The sequence below is a fragment of the Perca fluviatilis genome, chromosome 1, assembly GCF_010015445.1.
Source record: "Perca fluviatilis chromosome 1, GENO_Pfluv_1.0, whole genome shotgun sequence".
Lineage (NCBI taxonomy): Eukaryota > Metazoa > Chordata > Actinopteri > Perciformes > Percidae > Perca > Perca fluviatilis.
In genome coordinates this window covers 26,600,970-26,621,446 of record NC_053112.1, presented here as the reverse complement: position 1 = coordinate 26,621,446, position 20,477 = coordinate 26,600,970, and the positions used below count along the sequence as shown (strand labels likewise).

At 41.4% G+C, this 20,477-nt stretch overlaps 1 protein-coding gene across 4 annotated transcripts in view; it reads left to right on the top strand.

The window, feature by feature from the left end:
* Window positions 1-1,422: 1,422 nt before the first annotated feature.
* The window catches only part of pds5a (PDS5 cohesin associated factor A), a 33,516-nt gene continuing 14,461 nt past the window's right edge, over window positions 1,423-20,477 (top strand). The window contains exons 1-5 of one of the 4 annotated variants that reach the window (XM_039794582.1): window positions 1,423-1,575; window positions 2,507-2,659; window positions 16,985-17,188; window positions 18,551-18,637; window positions 18,761-18,858. In XM_039794582.1, the coding sequence (XP_039650516.1) occupies window positions 2,546-2,659; window positions 16,985-17,188; window positions 18,551-18,637; window positions 18,761-18,858 (503 nt within the window). In that variant the 5' untranslated portion in view covers window positions 1,423-1,575; window positions 2,507-2,545. Of the gene's footprint in view, window positions 1,576-1,700; window positions 1,799-2,096; window positions 2,385-2,506; window positions 2,660-16,984; window positions 17,189-18,550; window positions 18,638-18,760; window positions 18,859-20,477 lie in introns of those variants that run through there. The other 3 variants (XM_039794591.1, XM_039794562.1, XM_039794572.1) reach the window with 3 other exon arrangements.

The window sequence follows — 20,477 nt, the reverse complement described above, 5'->3', positions numbered from 1 at the left end:
TGGCCCTGGCACTATGGAGATAGGTCTGGTGCGAGACATGAACAATGCCTGGACTGCTGTCGATTAAACAGTAGTTTCACATAAGTAAAAGTAGCAATGTAACAATGAAAAAATACTCCTGCATTCAAAATATTATTTAAGTAGAAGTACAGAAATATTATGAAAAAAATGTGAGGCATCATACATGCGGCCCTGTCATTGTAAAATTGTCATTATTAGTGGATTATTAGTGATACAATTAGTAAGTAACATTGTAACTACCTAAACTGATGCTGTTTCATCTTTTATAATTTGAAATTCAAATATAATTGTATGTAAAAAATGTCATCTGTAAGAACTAACTAGCTGACAGATAAACAGTGGAGTAAAAACTGTGAAATGTTTCCCTCTGAAATGTAGTGGATTATAAGTATAAAGTAGCATTAAATTCGAGAAGCTGCTCACTGCAGAGCCATTTGGCTGGTCCAGCTCCACAAGTACAGTACTGGAGTGACATGCACTTTGTATACTGCAAACAATTTGCAGTAAGGTTTTTGTAATGAAAATCCATTTGAAATTCTGACTACTTCGACACATTGTAGGAACAATTTTGTGATTAAACAAAAAATAAAGTTATAGGCCATAACGGAAACAATGCATTTTCTATAATAAAACGTTGTGCTTTTTTGACAATTAAATACATGCTCGATTACATACCACTGTTTCTTTGTTTTACAAATTGGGGTTGTGAGATATTTTCTTTTTTTCTGTTGTATCATAGACTGTAAATATTATACAGTATGTACCTGATACGATTTAGGAACTTGACCTTTTACAGGTCAGGTTATCATTGATGCGCATAACCAACTAAATATTATAATGTCAGATGTTACTGAAACGACAAAATAGTAGTCAGCGTGCAGAAAATCAACCTATTTAAACAAAAGCAGATAGTCAGCAGCATTCATGAACTACAATATGAAATATGTAAAGTTAAACCACTTTTTCAATTGTTAATACCAGTTGACCACTAGGTGTCCTCTTACAATTCATTATTTTATAGATAAAGTTAACAGAATACTCCCACAAGTACTTAGTAGAAGCAGTAGTGGTAATAATAAATTATATGAAGAAATAGCAATATCATTAAACGTATTGGCAGCAGAAATAAGTATTGACAGCAATTCAACCTTTTAAAATATTGCACTAGCAACTAGGCTACTGCGATTATCATGTAATGATTAATATTAGTATATTTTCAATGGTTTTCATGCCACAAACAAACAAAACGGGGAAATGGCATCATGCATATGTGGATTTATATACAAACACAGTCATTACATTTAATTAACAAAAACAATGTTGACAAGTACGGGAGATATTTAAGTAAAGGCCAGGACTAATTTGAGTGTGCGAGCTGTTTGTTTCTGACTCCCGCCATGAATGTTGGTGATGCAGTACTCCTGTGGGACCGAGGGGGGCGCTCTACACCCAGCCTTCACACAGACAGCACTGACTGAACGGACAGAGAGCTTTGTGCCGAAAACTAAACCCAACCTGTGTCAGACTAATGAATTAAAACGGCCCACTTGAGAGGTAAATACAAACGAGGAAACGCTTGGCAAATATCCTGCTGTTTTAGTCGTAGTTGTATGTTTGGAAATATATTAATTTAGCATTTTTAGGGTGTTAAAAAATCATCTGTGGGGGCAAGTTGGTGGTGAGAGAGGAGGGCTCAGGGCGACGGTAGCAGCCCTTCTTCGCCTGTAAACTAGCGGCAGTACGGGGCGATGCGTTGAAGTTGAAAAAAGACAGTAAAGTAAATTAGCTTGATTTTTAAACTTCACAAAGTAGTTGCATTTGTTGTAAACCACTTGAACTGACCATGAGCACGGCTATTTCAGGCAGAGATGATATGATACTTCACTTCCTCTGGTGATTGTGTGTAGCTGGAGATGTGATGGGTAGCTACCTCAATAGTTTGCGGCCTAGGCTAGCAAAGTTAGCTAGCAAGGCTAACGTGTATTAGCCACTCGCTGCTAGCATTACTTCCTTCCCGCAAAATGCTAGCCGCTAGCCAATGATGTTTGCACTGCAGCTAGCTAGCTCGCTAATTTGATAACATGTATGACAGTAGACCTACACTGGCTGCTCTCGTGTTGTTTTTAAAGTGGTTTTCTAACAACTAGCTAGCTAAGCGGTTCAAATAGCTGTAAGGGTACCGGTATAGCAGTTGAGCTTGTTTATCTAGCGATACTATGTTTGATGAGAAATGTACGGAAAATACGGAGCTGATGTTTAGCTGGGGTATTTTAGCATACAAGCTAATACTATACACAATGCTGGTTTGATGTTGGCTTTCTGTCTGAAAAGTTTTCTGGATTAGAATATCGCTAAATATACAGGTACGATGTTGACAATTTTAGCGGACAAAATTGATGATTGGCAAATAGGAATTGTGCTAAAAACGAGGTTTTGGTAAGTGCGGTAGCATGGTTGTGTTGAACTTTTGTTTTCTGACCCATAGAGGCCAGTAGAAGACCGTGTGGACCATACACCAACAAGCATGGAGTTCCCGCAACAGCAGAAACCGGCGGGGGAAGGAAAAATCATATATCCTCCTGGAGTGAAGGAGATTACGGACAAAATCAGCAACGATGAGGTGGTCAAACGGTTGAAGGTATGTTATTGTGTTTCTTGCTGTCCGTAGTATACATTTTTGCAAGTCCAAACCTCAGTGTACAGCCCCTGACACAATGCCAAAACCCTCCTAACTTTGTAAACTACTGTATATTAAGTCATAAGAGACCCTTATCCTTTTATATGAGGGCTGGCTGTTTTCCCAGTCCTCTGTCTTTTGCTGAGATCTCTGACTGTAAACAACAATAGTATGCATGTTATCATTACCAGAGTATTATGATGTTGTTCAACTTGAGTGTGACATGATATAGGGGGTACTATTTTTCAGAAGTATTGAAGTCTCCGAGTTTCTCTGCAATTTATTTTGTCCCATTAAAACTGAAAAAATGGGATGATCCCAAAATGTCAACACAAAAAAGTAAACCTTGCACCCTGAAGCTATATTTACTGCTAGGGAAGAAAAAGAGCCTTTTATTTGCATTTATTATTCAAAGGACTACATTTTTTATATATATATATATATATATATATATATTCATACATACATACATACATACATTTTTTGGTACTTGGAGGCAGCAGAAATAAGTTGTGACCTTTTTAAGTTGATATGCCAGACGTTTTAGCAAACATCCAGCAGTTACAGGGGAACATTAACATTAATTTGGAAATCAAGCCCAATAATGACTTTGTTTAGCTTGGTTTTTAGTTTCTACCAACTCCTGAGGGAAATATCTGGCTCTGTCTTTAGCTGCTAAAGGCTCCACGTGTCATGTATGTCTGTCGTTGCTGTGCAGGTAGTGTAGAGTAGGTTTTTAGTTTTTCACTAAAAAACACTGCCCACTGCTGCAAAAAAAGACACTGTGTTAGTTAACCAAAACAGTAAAGTTGCATTAGCTAAACAATGAGCTTAAACTTGCTGTAAAGCTGAGGGGAGCTGCAGATTTAGGTGAATATTCTATGTAGGTTCATTACTACGAGCGACCCCTTTCACATTGTTTTCACGTTATCATTTGATACATCTATTATTCAAATATTGATGATAGTTCCTTAACACATGGGTGTTAAACTTTTCTCACATGGCATCCTGATATCCATCCCTCCCCTTCCCCCACACTTCAAACATTCGGCAATTTCAAAGTTGGCATCTGTGTTTTATAAGGATCTTGTTGTGACCCTTCTTAATCTCTAGATTGTGATTGTTTACTACAGTAATACAGAAATGGTTTCCTGACATCCTATAACTGTTTATAGAGTAGCATTGTGACCATAAAGCACACAACCCTTGGCCTTGGCAAGCTGGACAAATGTGCTGAATGGCAGGTTGTTGACTGTGCTTGACAGTGGTTTACAGATCCATTTAACCTCTGCTGTATACTGCTGAGAGTTGGAAAGGCTGTCACTAATTGCATGTGCAATTAGCCAATTGATGGAAGAGATTTAAGATTTGTGTTGTACTGCAGCATTAGCCGGTAGATAGCGTATTGTATAAGGTTAAGGTTATTTAGTCACTACATCTACAGTCAGCCACTATCATAAGTCATTCTGTAGTTTGGTCTAAAGCGAGATGAATGTTTCTGCGGAGGCTTCATGCAGAGCTTTCGCCGTAGCCTACATAAGTGGCCTGAAGTTTATACTTGTGTTGGTGTGTGCATCGATCTCTTTTAAAAGAACAGCAGGGCTGGCGTGTGTGTGTTGGGAGTGTGTGGTAGAGCGAGTGACAGAGTGACGGTGATTAGCTTCAGAGCAAGTACCGTCTCTAGAGGTATAGTGAGAGAAACAAAGTATCTCTCCCTTGTGCAAAATTCTGTAGCAGGAAAAGTTAACCCTCTCCTTGATTCCATGTTGTTTATGACGAAGGAGAACCTGGAAATGACTCGGGGGGGGGGGGGGGGGGGGAATGCAACGCTGCCAAGCCACAGGTAACGGACCAATCACAGTTATTGCAGTCTGTGTCGCCTCAATGCGTAGTTACATTTCTGGGGAGGTGCACGTCAGGCTACATACGTACCCACGGGGTTGATTTAACGCAGAAGTATAAATAGGCCTTAATGCCTGTGGTAGGTCAAAAAGGAGGGAGACAGTCCATATAGCACCAGGCTGGTCACAGTTCTAATTTAGCCCCCCACCCCATGCAAATTAATGTAATGCACGTCATTATGCAACTCGAGAAGCAAATAAGTCTTTTGCCAGAACATTTGTGAGCTCAATAAGAAAATGGACAACTTTGTTATTGGTGTATTCAGGGTTTATCCTGGCTCATAATGGGCCTTTGGGGGGGACACATTAAAGGACAATTCCGGCGCAAAATGAACCTAGAGGTTAATAACACGTAATTATCAAATCGACCGTTCTTTGGGATATGTTTTCATGCTAATCAAATGTGTCTCTAGCTTGAAACAAGCTACCGCAAACCGCTGATTAGCTATAAAGCTATTCGTCGGGGCATGGGTAAAGTAAAAAGAAATCTCTATTTCTATACCACTAACAAGGCTCAAAATAGCACCACACTTCAACGGTAGCATAATGAGGGTCCCTTTGTAAGTGTACAGACAGTTTATTAAAAACATTATAAAGACCGTAGCGTTAACATATACAAGCAGGCGCCGTCTTGGGAAAACAGTCATGACCAGTCGAACGCCGTGCAACCAGTAACATGGCTCAAGCATGGTGTTTGTCGTTCGACTGGTTAGTGGTATAGAAATGGAGATTTCTTTTTACTTTACCCATGCCCCGACGAATAGCTTTATAGCTAATCAGCGGTTTGCGGTAGCTTGTTTCAAGCTAGAGACATTCGATTAGGATGAAAACTTATCCCAGAGAATGGTCGACTCGGTAATCATGTGTTATGTCTGGGTCTTGGTGGTCCGGGTGGTCCTCCCCCAGTTAATTTTGAGCATAAAAGACTTCAATTCCTGCATTCTGATACATTTTTAGGCACCAATTTATTGTAAAAACGGCTATATTTATGGCAAGGAAATCACAAAATGACATTAAAATAATTCCCCCCTTTCTATTTATTCAATCAAGAATTAGTTTTGAATCGAGAATAAAATTCCGACATCAAAAATCTGATTTGAATTGTAAGATTCCTACCCCTGTAAGGAAACTACTGCCTTAAAGAAGATCTGCCATTACGCTGGCATAATGCTGCTCTAGGGTGTGATTTTATACCTCTTTCACACCACCTACCAGGGTTGGGCTAGGATTGTCTGATCAGGTTTCAACCCTCCTTTTGGAAGCTCATCCAAGCCAGTCTACATGGGTATATTCCTGGTCAGGACAATTCAGAGATCACCCAATGCATAACAACTACCTTAAGTGCTAGAAATGGGCGGGGCATTCATGTTCTATTCAGTGAACATCACATACTCCAGTCCATCTCTATTAGCCTAGAAATCTAGACTCACCCTAGCAGCAGCAAAATTATTTTGCAGCCAGGGGGGTCTAGGCACTCTCCGTTGGCTTGCGAGCTGGAAAAACCAAACTCTGGTCAGGCCAATCACAACGTGTATAGAGTCGGGAAGGCGGGCTTATGGCTGCTGCTGCTGGGAACAGCGGTCTTCTGGAAGAGTTGGAGTTAAGCTTTTCTTTGAGAAAAGAACAAAGAACAGCACTGAAATCAGTCTTAAAAAAGGAAGATGTGTTCAGAGCTTTGCCGACCAGATACGGAAAAAGTTTAATCCATCAACTAGCTTCGCCACCTTCTTCGTTGCTCTACCTGGTTGTAGCGCTATCCTATTACGTGCAGAAGGAATTTGAAAGACAACTGTTTATCCCGCCCCTCAGATTGAGCTCCGTCAATGGTGAGTTCCCAGACCCAACATCTTGATGTGGGTCTGGCTTGTCAGGCTACATCTCTATACCAGCAGAACTGTTTTGTAGCTACTTGAATCTCTCATTGTACAGTAGGGAGAGATAAATTAAGCTTATTTTATGACCGTTTCGCAGTGATTACTTTCCAAAGCACAAATAAATAACCATCAAACACTTCTCAGATGATTTTGTGCAGAGTGATTTCTCCATCTCTGCATATTTATTTCAGCAGCTAGACAAGGACGTAGGTTACTCTAGTATTGATTTTTGACTATTTTAGAATGCAGAATGTTTGAATTTATTAAAAGTAAAGTTGGGTTTTCTGTTGGCTTCAAGACAAAAAGGAAGGAAAAAAAAGAGAGAGCTTTGCGCTATCGCAGAAGCCGCACTGAACTGCAGTCTGGGGACATCTTGTTCGAGAGAGAGGTAGTAAGAGTGCCGAGATAATTAAACGCAACTTATTTTCAATACGCTTACCTTCTAACACTGGGTTTTTACAGGCAGTTTTGCCGGTAAAACTCTGCTACCGCTCTGCCGACAGACTACCTAACATCCAGGCACCCGCTGCCAGCGGACTGTTCGGATATGAATTGAACTGCTCCGCTCTGCTGTTGTAGCTGCCTGTGAAAATCCTAGTTTTATACAGTCTATGGTGAAAACTTAGCGTAAAGCACAGTGACAACAAAATGTATGTGGCTGTTTTTTCAAAGTGTGCAGCGAACATAGGGGGCGACCTGTGATGACTGCCCCACTGTCATTTCCAACCAACCACATAATTTGTCCCGCCCCAGCTGTTAGCGACCCAGGTTGTGCGCAATTCATATTGAAATAGACCCTAGTCTGCCCTGATCAAAACCAACTGGCGACCTGGGTCGCGAAGCCGAGTAGATCGAGGAGGGTTACCCCATTCAAACACAGTCGAACTGGGTATAACCCTGATTGAGCCATTGGCGTGAAAGGGGGTATTATATAGCATGCTGACATTCCAGAAGTAAATGAGGTGTGTGTGTGTGTGGTCCTGCCATGCCGACTGTCTCTTTTAAGGTGCTGACACACTAACCCGATAATCGGCCGTTCGACAGTCTGGCGAGGTCGGTAACTTGAGTCTGTTCAGTGTGTTCTGTGCTGTCATCCGTCTGGGGGGCTGTTGGCCTTCATTTTGGCCGACCTGACCTGTTCAGTCGGAGACAGGGCAGTCGGGACTCACCCGGAAATGGCGAGCGGAATGAGCGTGACTAGAGTCTCTCAAAATCTGACAAATCTTTTAAACTGACCTTTGTTGATCTGAAATGAAGACTATTTCTCGCTTAAAATGTTTTCAGAAACCTGTTTCAGTGAACCATTTTAGTACAATATGAGATCGTATTCTGAACGAGCCGCCATGACAGTCTGGCTTTGAATTTCCGGAGAAAACGAACCCATGTGACGCGTTCATCCAATCAGCTGCTGGTTTAAATTTTTTGGGCAACCTACAGATTAGCACTGCCTGCTGTTATGGAGACTTATTACATCTCGTCCCTTCGGTGTGTTCTGAGGCACTTTTTGGACCAACTCGGGGAGACTGATCAGTCCAACTGGCTTTTCTGGCGACGGTTGGCCGTCTGGTTGGTATGTAACTGCCTTTACACAGCCGTTGATTCCCCCGGCAGAAACCAAGATGCCGCAGAAGACTCGAGCAGTTGTGGTTACATTCGGTCTCGACATACTATTTACACACTCATGCTGACCGACACTAGACTCACACACTGGCCACGGTTACATTCGGTAGCCTGGTGGGCGGTCTCCTCGTGACAGTCTAACTACCATGTAGCAACATTCACTTTTGACATTTAACTTAACATAACTACCAAGATAACATTACGTGTATTTGTATGTGATTTATAATACTTTCCCCTTGGTAATGTAGCCTATGCATTTCCATGAACACAATTATAAAATGCACGAGACATAAAGGCTTCTGCTATCGGTTGATAACTCAAACTTGCCGAGAACGTAGACACCCGTTTGATTACATAGACTCATGCATTAGGCACGGTTACGGTCTCGTTCAGTAGCCTGGTGCACGGTTTCCTGGTGACAGCCCACCTACCATGTAACAAACATTTAACTTAACATAACTACTAAGATGACATGTATTTGTATGTGATATCCATCGATAATGTGGTCTATGAATTTGTATGTACACAATCATCTAAGATTCACAAGAAATAAAGGCTTCTGGGATCGGTTGATAACTCAAACTTGCTGAGAACCTAGACACCTGTTTGAATATAGACTCATGCAGTACCCTCAGTTACAGTCCTTGCGGTCTCGTTCAGTAGCCTGGTGAGCGGTCTCCTCGTGACCGCCTACCTACCATGTAGCAACGTTCACTTCTCTAACATTTAACTTAACATAACTACCAAGATAACATGACGTGTATTTGTATGTGATGTACTTCCCCATCGATAATGTGTGAATTGCCATGAACACTATCATCTAAGATGCACCAGAAACCAGGCTTGGTTAATAACTCAAACTTGCCGAGAACCAAGACACCGCTTGATTACATGACTCGAGCAGGCCGGCCAGTTGCACGGTTACATTCGGTCTCGTTCAGTAGCCTGTTGCCGGGTCTAGGCATAGGTCTAGGTAGCTCATTTCTTGATTGATTCTACCACCACGCTAATGAGCCAGATTACTGCACACACAGTAGCAGAAGAATACCAGCTACACACAACGGCACGAATACATGCATGAATGAGGTAAAAGAAAAAAACAGGAGTGAGTCGGTTCGTTGACGTATGGCACTCGATTCTTCCAGTTCAGTGACACGAGTCGGGTTAATTAATCGGCTCTTCGATCAGTTCGTCAACACTTATCGCGATGCGATTTAAGGGCCGAGCGTAACGAGTTAAATATTTTTTTTTTTATCGCATGCCGCCATTTATTAATTTATTTTCACTTCAACAGGCTACTATTTTGACCCTTTGCCGTACTTTGCCATACTTCCTCGTAACACTTCCTGCTGCTGCAAGAATAGCAACGCGGATTCCGGTGCCTCATTCTGGTGCCACTGATATGCCTGCGCTTCTCTCTGATGCTCTGAAACAGACGTTACAGGCAACAGAAACATCGTTGCACGTGATGCTAGTTAACACTACAGTCGACAGCAGCTAACATTCGCCTACCACTAGCTAGTAGCTGGATTAAACATGGTTACAATGCTGACAGCTAAAGCTAAACTGTGTAAAGTTTGTCTGTATTTCACTGTAGAGGATTCCGATTCCGGGATGTAACAATCTGCAGTTGCCGTTGTCGGAAAAACACAGAAAACGTTCATTGAAACTGGTAACCTACAGCGTCGTGTTAAAAAGTTAACCGTTTTTAAAAGTACCACTTTAGCAACGGTATCCAAACAATACCCAACACTCTCTAATTAATAAATAAATAAATATATATATATAGTAGAAATTTATAGTGAGTAGCTGTCAATCCTCCCTAAATGCAAATAATGTAATTATAGAGATTGTTTCAGGCATTAACACCCTCAATCAGAGCTCTCACATTCCAAATAAGGCTCTTTATAGTTTTGAAAGCGAATAGTTAACTGAGCCTACCCAGTGGCAAAGTATTTTCTCTAAAGCACAGACTAGTCATGTACTCATTGATCTATCAAAGAAAAGCACTGTACAGAAACGGAAGGATGAGGAATCAACCACATCTGCTTAATCAGACAGTGTTTTGTAGAGATGGCAACAATTTTATCCCCTGTGGCGTTGTATAATAAATAGGGCGCGCTCCAGGTAAACAAAATAATGCACCAGGAATGTGTGCTTGCACGTATTTGATTTGCTAACGAGTTGCATTGCCAGATTACATCACTCTGCATTTCCGCAAAAGTTATGCAAGGCTCTACTTTTTTGAACGGTTTTGTTTTGCCTAAGCCTACTGCACCACTACTAAATGAATGGGAGACCTGGTTGTTTTTTTCATGCAGCGCTTATGAACGAACACAGCCGAAGTATTCAATACCCCGGCTAACCTGTTTTGAATGACATGAAGGGGGTCACAAGGGATGTTTTTCACTCCCTGGGGAATAACATGGTTAACTGCTTATAGTTTATTAGAGCTTCATACATTACAGGGTTAAATTGTGGCTTTATTTAACATTTAACATTTTTTTTAACATAATTTAACATTAAGCAGAAACAGCACAGCTGTCAGACTTTGCATCAGCAGACCTTTTAAAAACATGTCCCATATACAGTATTTTCAGATTGAGACAATATTGTCCAAATAAACAATACATTTAAGGGGCAGAGACGCACACCTACTCCACACACTTGTCTCTGGGTAAAGAGCCTTCACCGGCTGGGTTTGTAGAGCTTAGATCGGCCCCAAAAAATCAAGCTCGTGCACGTTGTGTCCGAGCCCGGCCCGGCCCAACACATTAACTGCAATTATGAGCCCGAGCCCGATTTTAAACCAACACTTTTTTAACACGTGGGCCGTTATAACGGACGTTCTCAACTACAATTCTGAGTTGTTTGAACTGCAGAAATGTGTTTAGAATAATGCAACAAGGACGAAGCATGTAAACTGCGCTGTTTGTTTATTCAGCACAGCAGGCCCGGTGTGATGCGTGCGAGTAGAGGGGAGACTCCGCGCATGACACGTGTTGCATTTTGTAACTGCAGCCTAACTTTTGTACACATTTGTTTTTTATATAGCCTATATATATTTATAATATTTCTGATTATGGCATAGCTTTCTCCCCACCCAATTAGGCTTTAAAAAAAAATATAATAATAATAAAAAATAAAAATAAAACATTTGCTTGATCAAGGGTCCGGCCAGGCCCGAGGATAGTGGCGGAAAATAACGGCCCGACCCGACCTCTGGTCGGGCTCTGGTTGGGCTCGGGCCGAGAATCTAAACTCTACTGGGTTGTGACTGTTTGAGCTGAGAATGTGGGAGGGTAGGAGGTAGTGTGGTGCTCTGCAGTCTGCTGGAGCTGTTGGCCCATCCCCCACCCTGCTGACTGCCTAGCTGTATAGTGAGCTTCATTGCTCTGCCTCTTTCATATACTCTCACTCACTCACTCATTCTCATAGAGAAAGTGATAGTTTAAAGCATGGTGTCCTATTGCCTATCCACAATAATGGTGGATGATAAGATTGGTGTGCATACAACCCCTCAGTTGTGTTCATGTTAAACCTCAAAAAACTACATTTTATTTCCTGTCATTTTAACCTTTGGCCTATTTGTTTGCTAGGTTTGTAATCCAAATGGGCAAAGGGAAATTAAAGGTCAACCCAATAAGCACTGGGAAACTGTCATTTTCAACAAGATTAAATGCATTTAGGATTTGAGCTGTTGATTTTGGTGATTTAACTCTCTAAAAGTCACAAATCTTCCAACTCCAGCGAGGGGAATGTTTCTTACCTTGCATTGTCCCTCCCTACTTTAAAAGTGTAAGCACTTGAGAATATCAATAACTCGTCATTTAATTCACTAACTCTTTAATGATAAAGGGTCACGTGTGCTCTGAAGCTACATTGTTGTTGCCCTTAATTTTGATTGTCTGGTGCACAAATACTCTGTAGTTGAGTCACACTGCTCTCATCTATGAATTCACATAAAACTAAATGCAGCTGTTTCCAGCAAACAAGCTCTGACAGGCCAAGTAACTTGTAACTGAGACGGATTATAAGGTGCTCTGGATAATTGCTAAAAGTGCTCATATTGTGCTCGTTTTCAGGTTCATAATTGTGTTTTAGAGGTTATATCAGAATAGGTTTACATGGTTTAATTTTTAAAAAACACCATATTTTTGTTGTACTACACATTGATGCAGCTCCTCTTTTCATCCTGTGTGTTGAGCTCTCCGTTTTAGCTACCGAGTGAGGCATCACACTTCTATTCCATTCTTGTTGGGAGTCGCACATGCGCACTGCCTAGGTCAGCACTGCTAGCTTGTCATAAGCAGAGTATGAGGGAGTGCCACACTAGCAGTTAGCCTATGCGAGCATTATAACATGTGTTACAAAGTGACACACGTTTGTCACGGAAGTAAAGGCTGGACTACAATAGAGCTGTTTGGAGCAGTTTGTGAACAGTGTTTTCTGTTGGAGATGGTAAGTCCCTTTGGGGTGGACTTTGGGCTTTTTCACTTTGTAAACCTATTACATGCACACACAAGATATAACACAATAAAGGAAAGGGGGGAAAAGCATAATATGAGCACTTTAAGTTTCTCTACATGCAAGTGTTTGCACCAAACTTCCTTGGTGATTCTTAAGACACACCAAGGCGACCGTGCAATCGGTCCTAGTTGAGCTGACAATGAGCGACTGTTGCGCTAGTTTGTGCGGTGTGTCCTGCTCTGCAAAATGGTCTCGGGGAGGAACTTGTTTTGGTGGAACATTTGCACCCCACAAAAGAAAACGCCACATACAATATTAAATGAAGTGTTTACACAATACAGTAGCCTAACATTTAAATGAGCTGGATACATGGTTAAACGTAATTTGTTCTTAACAGTGTATGGCTGTGTGTACTTCGTCTACAGAAATCCTCTCCAATTGGTCCCAAGATGTCCTATTATATTAAAACATATTTTATAAACTTTTTTTTTATTACTTTTTATTTACTTTGTAGATTTTTAAAATCATTACCCGAAAGAAACAAGCAGGCCTGCCTTGTTGCACGATCCACATTTTCTTCAAAACTTGCCATTTTTAGCGTGTAGCTTGCTAGCCCGAAGTTTGTTGTTTCCCAAAGCGAACCGAGTCTCAGGACGGCAACACACAGAGAGCGGAAGGTGAGGGACATCCAGCACGTGAGCCCTTCAGTCACTATGACCACTACTAAGGTCAGAAACCTTGTGCCAAAATATGAACAATAACGTCGCTGTCAACGGGCTTATCTGCTAATGTTAGCTACCGACCGTTACCTTGAAACCATCCAGCAAGTAGACGGTACCTGAAACCGGTGATTTAACGTCACTGCTCATTTTACACACAGTTTAACAACAAAACAAAACGCTGAGTGAACATTACTAGCGGTGTTTTTCGTGTTAGTTTTGAGCGGTATGGACCCCCACTAACCTGGAAAATGGTTTTAAAACAGTAACGTAAGGCAGAGGGACCGTCACCGCAGCGTTCGCTAACATTCGCTTCTTGTCTCATCTGGGGTCTGATAAACAGTAAATTCATCAAATTCAGTGCCCACAACTAGGGCTGGGCCAGAATATTCGTTCGGTGGGTTGGTATTCGATTTGAAAATTTGACATTCGAATATTCGTTTATTTTTTTTATTTTTTGCACAACCTGGCATCCCCCTCCAAACGGTTCTCATTCGCGCTTGAATATGTTCGAAATATAATACTCTCTTTTACAATTTTCTTATATAGCCTAGCCATTTTAATAGGATGGACAACCCAACCTCGTTATACTTAATAAATATATTTGCTTCTTCTTGGACTACTAAAGTGTTCCTGCAACGGGAGTAATGGATAGAGCGCAGAACAGCGCAGTTTGCATGGACAGAAGTGCATGCCTGAGCTTGTATTTGGGTTAAGCTGCGTTGCTTTGACATTGTGGAAAATAAAATAATAGAAACAAAATGTATTATCCTTTTTATCCGTTATTATCAATCTAAATTAATCTACTGCGAAATATAGGAGACTTTGAGATTTTACTGGGACGTCACGTCACACGCCCCAGTTAAAACGCCCATGAGTTGAACGTTATTAATGCCGAAGACTTCATCTGTGTGGGAGAACTTTAAATTAAGTGAGGACAAGACAAAGGCAGAGTGTCAAATATTCAATTTCAAACTGGCCTACCACAACGGCACATCAAGATTGAGAAATCACCTGAGTTCTGTAAGTAGAACGAGCTGCTTTTATCCACAATTTACACGTGATAAAAATGTGCACTTAATTTTCATGGAAAATAACGTGACTTGCGAATAGGCTACGGCAGTTAATGACTAACAGTAAAAACGTAGCCTAATGTAGTAACGGGACTGTGTCCTGCAACAACAAAGTAGTTGCTTCATCTCGCTTGTCTCTTTTACCGTGAAAAAAAGCTGCCTTCAGGTGCGGTTTGGAAATGTTGGTTTCCCCCGCCGCTGCGGCCGCCACCGAAGCTTCGAATATTTGCTGTTGAAAAGCACCGAAGCTTCGAAGATCAAAACCTGGTATTCGGTACAGCCCTACCCGCAACTAGAGATGTTCCGATACCAGCTCGGATACTGCCTAAAACGCTGGTATCTGGAAGTACTGGAGTTTATGCACCGATCTGATACCACCTAATAAAGCCCTAAAGAAAATCTACGTTAAAGTAGTTTATTTATGTTCTTTTTCCGTTATGACTGACTGTCAAACTGCATAATAAAATTTTGTGGCATTCATTGTTTGTTTGATTATGTTTCACATGAAGAGTTTAACCTGAGCCAGACCGACAACAAAGATAGAAATAATATCATCCATATAGGGATAGTAGTATACAGTTGTTAAAACATAATAAAATATGACACACTGGTATCTGATCGGTACTCGGTATGAGCCGATACGCAAGTTCAGGTATCAGAATCTGTATCGGGAAGCGAAAAATGGTATCGGACCATCTCTATCCACAACGCTATTTTCCAATAAACTGTAGCTGTCATATTTCACGGGACCCGCGTGAGTGCAGATTTCATGTTGCAGCTTTCGTCGCGGTTTGTCACTTTGCCTAAGATTGAGTAGTACTCACCCTGTTGTTTATTTGGTTGCCATGACTTCGCGAGTGATGACGTCCTGTCACTGTTCCAGTTGTTCACCCTAAAGGGGAGAGAGAGTGGATGACAGTTTGCTTGAGTTCAGTAGAGCAGACAGCTCTGCATGCATGGGGAGTTTGGGGCACTGGATTTCATGTGAACTGCAATACCAACGTTGGCCTCTGCTGAAATCACCTCAAGCTATTACTGTTTTGTGCTAAGATGTTATTTAAACGAAGTTACTTAATTACAATAATGAAAGCCAGCATTATTTGCCTATATCTGACTGGCATTCTGCAGGTGCTTTAGGTAGGATTGCAAAGATCCAGGACTTAGGCAAAAAATGTTAACATCGACAACTTCTCAGTCCCTCCCCCCTTTCTGCTAAAGCCCAAAACGGTCTCCTAAGCCCCTCCCCACACAAGGTAGAATGAATGCGTGTGCATGAGCAGTGATTGACACACAGTTGCGTTGCGCTCTGATGCTCCGAAACCCACGTTAGAGGCAACATAAACATCGCTGAATGTCACGCTAGTAAACACTAGTAACACGTTACGCAGCAGGTAACGTTAGCCTACCGTTAGCCACAGTAGTAACTGGATTAAACACGGCTAAAATGCTGACTGCTAAACAGTGTAGTGTGTCTGTATTTCACTGTAGGATTCCAACAGCGGGACGCCCAACAGTCTGCTGCTAAAGCTATGAGCTAAAAGACACAAACTAGCACTGGTCACTGCTGTTGTCTGAAAAACAACACAGCCGGAACAAAACGTTGCGTTTACTGGTAAACTGGTAAACATTGTGACCGGCTTATGATGACGACTCGACCGGCTACCGTTGTGGTATATTTCCTCACGTTACTCTGTCCTCTGTGACTGTCTACATCTAGAAACTAAGCTGCGCGGTGCAGGGAACAGCTCTGATTGGCTCATGGAGACATGTGATCAGACAGTGGTTTATTGAGCGCTAGATTGGCTTTGCAAAAGATGTTCTATGAAGAGAAAGACGCATTTTAAATATCGCTCGATCACGCAAATTTGATCGTGGGAAGCCAAAATCGTGATCGTGATTAAAATTCGATTAATTGTGCAGCCCTAGCTGTAGGTGGTGCCAGAGGAGCCAGATTTTTTTTTTATTACCTGCTTTATGTAGTTCCACTTGAACAAAGGGTCAGTTTAAGCAAATATGACAGAACGTTAATTTTATAAGTCTTACCTACTGCACCTTAAAAGTGCTGCTGTAGAAATTTTAGTATTTCATGCTGGAGACGAAAAAAGGCTGTCCAAACCTTCTGCCGCAGCAGCTCCATAGATACTTCACTCCATGAATGATATTGTTTAGATCAGTGGTGTATCACCTTATAACCTTTTCAGGTCAAGGACCCCTAAACTGACACAAATGAGACCACTGGGCTCCATTTGATGAAGATTTTGTCCCCGGCTCCTGCATCTCATAGGAGTTTTGCTTTAGAAGTTTAATTACATAAAGTGTGTGAAACCCATGACCAACATAGTCACACATTCTGTCATTGTGTTACTTATGGATGAAATTATAGTGAAAATAAATGATTTACCTTTTTTGCTGGGAACCTCCTTAAGCACCCCTAGGGGTCGTACCCCACTTTGAGAACCACTGGTCTAGATTACACAAGACAAAGCAAACAAAAGCTGTGATGCAGCAGTCCCTATTTTCTTATTGCAGAACTGTCAAACTTTCAAATTTCTTTTACTTGTTTTATTTGTGGTGTGCCCAGGATGGTTCCCTTCTCACCCTCCTCCTCCCTTGTCGTCCTGTTTCACAGATGGTGGTGAAAACCTACATGGACATGGACCAAGACTCTGAAGAGGAGAAGCAGCAGTATCTTGGCCTGGCGCTCCACCTCGCCTCAGAATTCTTCCTCAGGAACCCCAATAAAGACGTAAGGCTACTGGTGGCCTGCTGCCTGGCTGACATCTTCAGGATCTATGCTCCCGAGGCCCCCTACACCTCCCACGACAAACTCAAGGTTAGGAACTGACCCTCGGTAGCCTACTATATGAAATCCTCTATCATCTATCCTGAAGGGAATAGTTTTCAAAAGCAGTCCAAGCATTTCAGTTTTGCTCATAACACTAGTTGAAATGATTTGTCTGCAGATTTTATGAGCTGTAGCTGACTAGTCTGGATCAACGAAAGTACATTTCCAGGATAAGCCTGACAAGCTGGATGTCTGGCTTTGCCACTCCCCTGCTGCCATCTGTGTGAAAAAATCCTGTCGCTACGATAAACCAAAAGAACAGCCTCCGAGCTAGCAAGCTAATGTTACTTGCTGAACATGGCAAGTTTTGACGAAGATTTTAATCATGCAATAAGGCAGGCCTGCTTGTTTGTTTGTTTGTTTGTTTGTTTTTTTCAGCAAATGATTAAGATTTACAAAGAATATGTTTACAGCATTAACTATCTAACTGGGACGTTTGGCAGGGATTTTTATAGACTAAGTACACACGACGATAAACTGGTATGCGGGGAGTGTGTGGTAAAGCGAGTAAGAGTGACCGGGATAGCTTCGGAGCGAGTACCGACTCTAGAGGTGTAGATGGAAAAACAGTGTTTACCCTGTGCTTTCTGACCACAGTCGTAAAGTTGTAGCAGGAAAAGTTAACCTTCATGTTTTGTTTTTTCATGTTGTGTATGGAGAAGGAGAACCCGGAAATGAGTAGGGGGGGAAACGCTACCAAGCCACGGCCAAGCGGACCAATCCCAGTTGTTGCGGTCTGCGTCGCTGCGGCGTGCAGTTCCTTTTTTTTTATTTGAGAGGTGCACATCAGGATACTGCCTAGGGTACGGCGTAGGGTTCGTATCTACACGTACCTACGCCATCGATTTAACACAGGACTATAAATTGGGCTTAAGGTCTGGCAATGCGAGACTAGTAGACTAACACGAACATGAGCAAAATAAAATGAATGGCAATTCCATTATGTTACAAAATAAAGGTATATAATTTTGTATAATATATCTGAGAATGAGAAACCTGACTGCCTCTCTAAGTCATTAAGTCTTAAGTTCGTTCAGGCTAATCTTTTGGCAAGCCAATGAAAAAAAAGTGCTATAAACTGGTGTTATTGTAGAATTAAAATTTTTTAGCAGGATAACCACATCAAAGAGCCATCTAGATCTAACAAGTGTTTCCTTCAAAAACCCAGGGAACATCACTGAGATTTCTAATGTTACCGGAGGTGAATGTTGGCTGACATTTCAAACCATCGTACTGGTTGTCATTGCTTTTTCTAATCACATCTGCTGTTTTGGGGTCTTGCCAGAATTTTTTTTCCAAGCACTCCCCATTATGAACAAAAAAAAAAGTGTTTTCCTGTCTTGTCTCTAGGACATCTTCCTGTTCATCACCAGACAGCTAAAGGGACTGGAAGACACTAAGAGCCCTCAGTTCAACAGATACTTCTACCTGCTGGAGGTAATGCGCTTATGTGGTAGAAACCACGAGAGGCTAAACTTGTGTTTTTGTTAGTTGTGGTTCAAGGGACAGTACAACAAACTACTGATGAAGAAGTAACTTGTGTTTTTAATGTTTCTCTAGAACCTGGCATGGGTGAAGTCGTACAACATATGCTTTGAACTGGAGGACTGCAACGAGATCTTCATCCAGCTTTTCAAAACACTCTTCTCTGTCATCAAGTAAGGCCCCTGTTATCTGCTGCGGCTTCCTTTTGTGTCAAATCTTATAACTGAACATTGTTTTATTTTCTAAAATCCTTAATATTACTGCTTATCAGACCTTTTTCATATTCCAGCACAGTCCTACTTGAATCTGTTACATGTCTAGATAAGCTAAATTTTGACTCCCTTTTTAGCATGTTTCATTTACCTAGTGTCACGGTAAACCAACCCTGGGAACTTGATTGCTCTCGCTACGTCTAGGATTATACCAGATACCGGTACCCATATCAATACCGTGACTTCGATACAAGTTCCTAAACAGTACCAATTTTATGAAACAAATCCCGTTTCAGTCATTTTAAAATGTTAAAATGTCAAATCATTTTAGTGTTATTTTAGTCCAAATTATCCATGATTATTTTAGTCTAGTTTTAGTCGAGAACAATTTATGATTTTTGACATTTGGTCTTTTTTTTTTTTTTTAGTAATGCAATTCTATTTAATCCTGTCAATATAGTATAAGTACCTAGTAGTATAGACAAAACCAAAATGTTGGCCAACAAGGGATGCTTAGTACACACAGTCAGTCAGTTAGGAACTAAGAACTCTCTCTCTCTTTCTTTCTTTCTCTCTTTCTTTCTCTCTCCAAAATGCCGTTCTCTCCCAAAGACAAACTCCGGCTGGCCTGCCACGGTCCCAGCTTTCTCTGTGTCAGACCTAATTTTGTTTGTTGTCGTTTACGCTCATCTCACTCTCTAACTCACCGCCGCTATCTTCTAAATTTAAATAATGCAGGGCTTGAGGAAGTAACGTCGTCTGCGCAGTGTGACCCGAATAATAATAATAATAACGCGACTAAATGAGACAAAATAACGTTATAACATTTTGTCTCGTTTTGGTAAACGTTTTTATTCGTCAACAATATTGCATTATACATTTAATTATAGTCGTCACATGACCAGCATTTACGTCGCGTCTCGTTTTTGTCACGTGATAAAGGTTCATTGACGACGATATTTAGTCATAATTTTCGTTGACGAAAACAACACTAGCATGCTGCATGCTTATTGGCTCACTTACGCTGATGAGATTTACTCCTTAGGTATTGAAATTGGGTATTGAATGACAAGGCATTTTTCGATACTCGATACTATAGAGGCAATTCGGTCGGTGCCTAAAAAGTATTGAATTCAGTACCCAGCCCTACTCGTACATTTGAAAACAAGGAACTGAATGATTAACCGCCGACTGAAGCCAGCATGCTTCTCTTCATTCGTCAGTGTACCGAGGCGTTGCCACTCGCTTGACAGTTCATTTGGTATACATTGAGGACACGGACATAACCTAATGAAAACTTTATAGGGAGAAACGTCGGTTAGCTCAGGAAACACTGATCCTCACGTGCAGCCTGTTTCCACCGTCCCATGTCCTCAGGCTGACCCCCGTCCCTCGGTGACACAGATAGGCCACCACCCACCCCAGTCGGACGGCCAATGAAACTAACGGCTGTATTATGACGTGTCACTAGAAACATGCAGACTGATAGATATAATCCCAGGTACTGCTAGGTGTTGATGGGTTACAATGAGTAATCGCTTTGTTTTGTTTTTTATCTATTATTGTTTGAGTTTTTCTTT